Source organism: Cryptotermes secundus, unplaced genomic scaffold (assembly GCF_002891405.2).
Source record: "Cryptotermes secundus unplaced genomic scaffold, Csec_1.0 scaffold537, whole genome shotgun sequence".
NCBI classification, from domain to species: Eukaryota; Metazoa; Arthropoda; class Insecta; order Blattodea; family Kalotermitidae; genus Cryptotermes; species Cryptotermes secundus.
The window spans coordinates 1,256,722-1,263,886 of NW_019740661.1; the positions used below are offsets into that span (position 1 = coordinate 1,256,722).

The 7,165-nt window shown below is 37.8% G+C and overlaps 1 protein-coding gene across 7 annotated transcripts in view; it reads left to right on the forward strand.

The window, feature by feature from the left end:
• The first annotated feature begins 2,197 nt into the window (after positions 1-2,197).
• The window catches only part of LOC111872492 (embryonic polarity protein dorsal), a 44,620-nt gene continuing 39,652 nt past the window's right edge, over positions 2,198-7,165 (forward strand). For 2 of the 7 annotated variants that reach the window (XM_023866465.2, XM_023866458.2), the window contains exons 1-2: positions 2,198-2,419; positions 2,696-2,772. In XM_023866465.2, the coding sequence (XP_023722233.1) occupies positions 2,760-2,772 (13 nt within the window). In that variant the 5' untranslated portion in view covers positions 2,198-2,419; positions 2,696-2,759. Of the gene's footprint in view, positions 2,465-2,695; positions 2,773-7,165 lie in introns of all 7 variants that reach the window. The other 5 variants (XM_023866459.2, XM_023866460.2, XM_033754725.1 and 2 more) reach the window with 5 other exon arrangements.

The window sequence follows — 7,165 nt, forward strand, 5'->3', positions numbered from 1 at the left end:
GGAAATGTTTTGTTAACAAACCGTTGTCTAGCAATGAACGCTCGCTCTGACTCAAGATATTCCGGCTTATATGAGGCACGCCACAATATGCTCTGTTTTTCTGTCAGACCCATTGTCATGTTTCGGATTTAGCGCTAATAGGAATTAATTTTTACTCAGAATTTCGACCATTTAATTCCTGTCTGCTTCTTGGAGGATTTCTTTATTACTACAAAAAAATATTTTGTTCAATATTATTCATCTCACAACCCTGCTGAAAATCCTCGAGATGTATCTTTGTTCTCCTGAGAATTTGCAAAACCGTCCAAGTTTGAATTCGTTATTATTATTATTATTATTATTATTATTATTATAACAGCCTTGCGGCTGTTGACTTGGCACATAAATAATAAAGAATAGAATAGAATTATTATTATTATTTAATTCAAATCAACATGGCTTCACCAGAACTAAATCTAAAGTTACCAATTTGTTGGCGTTTCTTAACTTTTTTACTCATGTTGTCGCGGTCAGAGTCAAGCTGATAGTTGGAGTATGCCTCGGTAGTTTGGAACTCTTATCACGTCAACTGGTGCCTTTAAGCGTGATCACATCCAGCAGAAGTTTACATCCGTCTGTTTTTATCGTTTTTTCCCTTCATGTTCCGTATACTTATACGGATGTCTTAGCAAAATGAAGCCTATATTCTTTACGTAAACGGAGACATCATCTTGATACACTTTTCTTCAAGTCTATCGTGGTCTTAAATCATGCACTTCCGTTTTTGAAACTGTTAGCCTTCGTGTACCGCCCAGAAATCTTAGGGACTTCTATTGGTTCCGTGTTTGTCCATCTAAAAAACGCTGTTCGTCTGCTCGGTGCCCCTATGCTGCCAACGTGGTGAGTAAAAATCTCTACATATCTGCAATCGGAGCCGTTTCTCTCAATCACATTTATAATCATCAACCTAAAACTGTTAAAGATATTTGTTCACAAACCTAATGTTTTGTGTTATGTAGTTCTTAGTTATCATGTTCTTGTTACCTCTCCTCATCTTCGTTCGTTTGTTTGTTTACTTTTCTACATTAATGTGTTTTTCTTCCAGTTCCTGCCTTTGACTTTGTCTTTGACTTTATGTTTTGTTCGTCCATAATGTAATTACTTGCATCTGCACTGTGCTGTGTCTATAATTGGCCTTGTAGCTGTTGACTCCGAACATAAATAATAAAGAATAGAATTATTATTATTATTATTATTATTATTATTATTATTATTATTAACTTACATGTGTGTACGTAGAAGTTAGAATAATCTTATGTGTGTACGTGGGGGGCACGCGGTAGCGTAGTTGGTTGAGGCACTATGCTACAAGCCGGAAGGTCGTGGGATTGAATCCCAATGAAGTGGATTCTTTCAATCTACATAATCCTTCCAGCCGCATTATGGCCTTGCGGTCGACTCAGCCTCTAACAGAAATGAGTACCAGGAATATTCTTGGAATATTCTTGGGGGTAAAGGGCAGCCGGCGCGTAAGGCTGGCGACCTTACCGCCATCTATGAGCCGATTGTCTAGAAAAATGTGTGAACCTCAACATCTCACAACCCTATGGGCCTCCACGGCCTGTTACAGGGATACTTTTACATTTTACTTTTGTGTGTACATGTACATGTATTGTTCTTTCTCGCCACAAATGGCATAACTATTGGAAATTTACTTATTTTATTTTTCACGCCTGTTAAGCTAACTTCAATTTTTTTTTAATTGTTATTAATTTATTGCTATTATATAGACTCTCATATTTTGTATTTTGCTCTTTAATTTTTTTTGTTTATTTTAGTGTACTCGTGCTAACTTTGTAACTGGCCACTGTACTGTTAAGTTTGCACGTAAATAAACACAAATTGAATTGAAAATTGAATTGTGATGATATGGTATGATATCGTTTTTTCGTGTCTTGAAAGTGAACAAGTTCAGTGTTCTTCAATATGCTATAGGCAAATGAAGACGGCATTCAGTATGGCAGCAATAATAGTCAAAATTTTGTACTAATTCAGTAAAATTAAACTACCCAGGTGGGTGTACGTTTTCACATTATCCATAATAAACCTCTCTGTGCGCTCGGACAGGATTGGACGTTGGCGAACCAACGATGCATTATGGTTACGCGAGTCATGTGATAATGGTGCCCAATGAAAAGACAGATCCATAACAGTTCCCCGAAACGTTGTGGTCATCTCTTCCAAAAATACTTCACGCTCGAAAGCGGAGAAAGGAAGTAACTAGTGCTACGAGGAGGAGGTGATATGTTGAAAGACATAAAGAAGTAAGCAAACTTTGCCTAATAGACAGCACGCTTCAGAACCTAAATTTATCATCATCCCCCAACACACAAGGAATATTAGTTTCTGTCGGACAATTGGAAGTGTGGAAACAACACTGGTGCGTAATAATAAATCTCCATCATAAGTACGCTCTATGATTAAGGTATGTCATACCGTCATTGGTGTAAGTTTAGTTTCAAGGCAACTAGTGATACCGATGGCAGCGCAGCGCTTCAAAACTATATGTAGCGTGACAGAAATTACAGTTAGTTATGAACTGGATATGAATTGTATTTGTAGTAGTGTGCAGTTCTGTAACAAAGTTCGTGATCTTTGTATATGGGTATGATTTAGTATGAAATGTTTATATAGACCTTCGTACATTTTTTTTAAGGCTGGTCAGTAAAAACTATTTGAAGACACGCTGGTCAGAAAAATAAAAGGAAGTTGCGAAGGAAATGGACCGCTTGGGTGTGTAAATAAATTATATTGGAATGGAGTTATTTTTGCATGATTAGGTGTATCGTATGTGTTCTGCTAGTAACAACTGGGACATGGTGAATTGAAGCTTTATAACCAGTTAAGCTTCATTACTTGAATGGAGTGTATTGTAATGCAGTGTGATTTTCTGTGAAGTACAACTGTAGCGCTAATGTAAACGACGTCACACTTTCACCGAACAGTTATGAGTTAAGTGATACAGTGTCAGGCAGTTAGGCCAAGTCCACTACATTATTTTTAAGTATTACATTCTGGAAAGACAGATTGGGTACCAACTGATAGAAGTCGTGTGATTTAAGAGAGGAATCCAGAATTTAAGAAAAAGAAACCGTGTGTCCTTTCAGGGAGTACAGGTGACACAGTAGCCAGATTTTGCAGTATGTGCCAGAAATGAGTCCAGAAGAGCATACTACATAGTTTATTTTTCCGCCAGATAATGAATTACATTTTTATATGTTTACAACCATTTCTGTTGTCTTGTGTATTTTTTTTTGGGGGGGTGGGGACTGTTGTTCAGTCATGTTCTTACTGATTGAAGATAGTGCACTGTTCTCTTTTTAGTACTCGGCTGATGAATGAAAATTTAATTTGTGAATTGTATGCCCTTTAAGATGCCTATTTACCAGAGTAACTTACCTGCACTCAGTTGGTGCAACGAGTAGTTTCCCAGCGATTTTATCCCTCTGATGCAAGCAAAAACTGGTCATATCACGGATACATTTGTTATCAGCATTCTTTCATTTTCATAAAAAATTGAGCTTAGATGCATGAAGATGTCTCATTTTATAGTAGAATTTAGACCATTGTTTTCATGATACATAAATTTGATGGAGTTGTGGCACCTGAGACACTGTAATAGTAATGGGATTGTATCAGATGCATCGAGTATTGTGCACTGTGACAATGTTTTCATTGCATCAGTTGCAGAGTTTCTGATTGCATCTGTTTAATATGCAGTTGCAAGATGAAATTGGGATTGACCTGAAAAACTGGGTTTGGCAGCATGACCAGTGATATTACTTTCGGTCAGTTATTGTAGTTCATGTCAGTGAAGAGTAAGACATTTTGTTTCAGCTCCTTTTCCGCTCCATGTCACTCTCTGTGACACAGTTCTCGCTGTGTTTAATTTGTGAATGTGGAATTTCATTTTTCCTTAAATTAATATGTCTTGTGTTCTGTGGAATTTAATTGATTGCATCCCACTTTATACCATAGCAGTGTATATTTTTCTTCTACAGGGGTTGTTTGATAGTTTTGTGCAATTGTTGTGGCTGATCCAGTGTGTAAGAGACATGCTACATGCATCCAGTCTTTCCATACTTGTTTCAGCTCACAGCACACTTAACAAGCTTGTTGGTCAAGTAAATCACACACAGAATCCACCCAGATCACAGGAAATGGTGGATCTGGTCCCTGATGTTAAACACCTTGCTTGCACCTCCATAAAATGTTCACATTCATCCATTGAAGTTTCTTCTTGGAGTAGACTTCAAACATGAGATAGCACTGATTTTATGCAGTATCACAATTGTGTAGTTGCAGTATAATGTTACATAGTACGTTAAGTAGCCATTATTCTTGTTCATCTAGACACAAGACGCAGGATAAGCCTGCCAACTTGACAATAAAGTGATATCCACAATTTATCTAGTTTAATTTTTCAGATAACACAGATCTATAGATAAATGTTTTAAGGTCAGTGCTGGAGTCATTTTGTCAGGCATATTAAAGGATTATTCATAGGTAAGTTTGGGCTTTGGATAGGTGTGGATATTACAACTTCTAATCTGTGTTAGGGTGGATGTTATTGTATGTTATAACTGGACACTAGAAAGTGCTGACTTATTTACCTTCAGAAATTTGAGCCATAACCCATACACCTGTAACTACAACTTTTAGGTATTATGTTATGTGTTAAATCGTGAAAGCCGAGTTACATATTGGGGTAAAATAAAGTTGTCCCTGTGCTTAATTAATTAAGTGCTGTGCCCTGAAGATGGAAGGGGGGGTGGATGTATAGATCCACGTTTTCTTGACCTAGGCACTGGTTGGAGGTGAATGGTCAGCTTCATGCCCCGGCTGCTTTACCACCGGAAAGGAACCCCTGTTACCCATTGGATAGGAGGCTGGGTGGGCCTCAGAGCTGGTCTAAACAGTGTGGAGAAGAGAAAACTCTTGACCCTTCCAGGACTCAAACCCTGATCCCTCGGTTGTCGAGCCTGTAGCCAGTCGCTACACTGACTGCACTATCCCATGGTATAAAAAGTAAAGCTATCCCTGTAACAGGCCGTGAAAGTCCATAGGGTTGTGAGACGTTGAGGGCCCCACATTATCTAGATAATCGGCTCATAGATGGCGGTAAGATTGTCAGCCTTATGCACCGGCCACGCTTTACTCCCCAGGAAAATTATTTAATAAATTCCTGGTACTCATTTCTGTTAGAGGCTGAGTTGACCCCAGGGCCATAGTGCGGTCAGAAGGATTAGGTCAACTGATAAAAATCCAATAGTCATTTAAAACCTAGAGAGGAGAAAATTACTGTATCTATGTATCTAGTTGTGGTAGTGTCAGGAAATTCAACAGATCAGTGAATTATGTAAACTACATAGTGCTGTCGATTTGTAACCCACTCCCCCCCCCATCTGCTGTTTACAGTGAATGAAAGAAATGCAAGAACTTTTGCTAAGAGTTGAAATATAATATTCTAAAGTTATGAGTATGCAAGACAATCTCATTACAAGGTTTAGTGAGCCTTTTCTGTCATACTTATGAAAGGTGTGAAATTTTTTAAAAATTATTTTCATTCATAGATATTTTAATTACAACTCGTGTATCACAAAAAGCTAATCTTTGTTAGTGTGTCACCTGCTCTCTCCTATACTACCTGTGATACATTACAGTGATATCATTGTTGTCCTAAAGAAATATGACCTTGCACACATTAATTCTTATGACAAGGATATAGGTATTCACCAACCAGTAGCTTTTAAGTCCATCAAGGAAGTACCTCATTTCTAGTTGTTTGAGTTTACACTGATAACTTCATGGTGTGCGTTGAAGCGTTAGCATTAATTTTGCATGTATAGATAATGTAAATAATCTGCAACAAGGATGTACTAGAAATGCCTACATATCCTGCAAGGGCTTTTCAGAGTCTTTATTTTGCACTAACAAGGTATTGATTGTGTACCTTTCTTATTTTTAATGTTAGCAAACGTCAGCCCTTTTTATTTGCATTTTGACACTGTTGATTTTGATTGATTATCGTGAATTACGTCTGATATTTTATGAACACATTTAAATTTAGAGTATATGTGAATTTTTTATTAAATCTAAGTTACCTCAGATTTACAAAATACAGATATCAAAATTCATGTGCCCATCACTTATTCAGTATGGCTGATTTTGCACATTGTCACTGTGTCTTGGATGCTGTTTGCATATTAAAGATAAAGGTCAAGTTGTCCTTGTGCTTAATTAATAAAGCATGGTGCCATGAAGATGTATGGGGGAGTAGATGTATTTTTTTTTTTATTGCTAGTGGGGTGGGACTAAGTCCCTTGTACTGCGGCCAGTTCTGGCCTCTTGTACGAGCCCCAGATGATAGGTGAGGGTGACTGTGGAGCAGTTGGTGGAATGAAGATTGGCTGGGGAGACCGAAGTACTCGGAGAAAACCTGCCCCAGTGCCACTTTGTCCACTACAAATCCCTCTTGACCAGACCTGGGATCGAACCCAGGCCACCGCTGTGGGAAGCCAGCGACCAACTGCTTGAGCTATTGCGTAGCCAAAGTAGATGTATAGCTCCATCGTCCTTGACCCAATTGATGGGCCTCAGCTGGTCTGGGTGGATTCTTTGGAGAATAGAAAATGTATTGACCCTGCCAGGAATCAAACCACAACCATTGAATGCATAATACCAACTGAGCTATCCCAGCTCCTGCTTTTTGCATATTACTTTGTTAAAAATTCTTTCGATGATAAAGTTTTCAAACTCACTGCAGTATTATTTGGGCAACAGATAGTAATATAGAATGTAAAACAGCTTAAAACATGATACTGGTATTTACTATAGTGGTGATGTTTTTTATCTTTGTAAACTGCAGTTGTGTACTGCTAGACTTATCAAAAGCATTTGATTATATTGAACATAACACTCTTCTGGATAAATTATAACAGTATGGAGTTTGTGGTATACCACATAAGCTAATCAGATCCTATCTCACAAGCAGAGCACAACAGGTGAAAGTTACAAACGTAGCAGACATTCAGCTGAAGAAATAATTGTTAAGTAGCCTTCCAGTTAGATCTGGAGTTCCTCAAGGTTCTGTTTTTTTTTTCCAATACTTTATATATTATATATA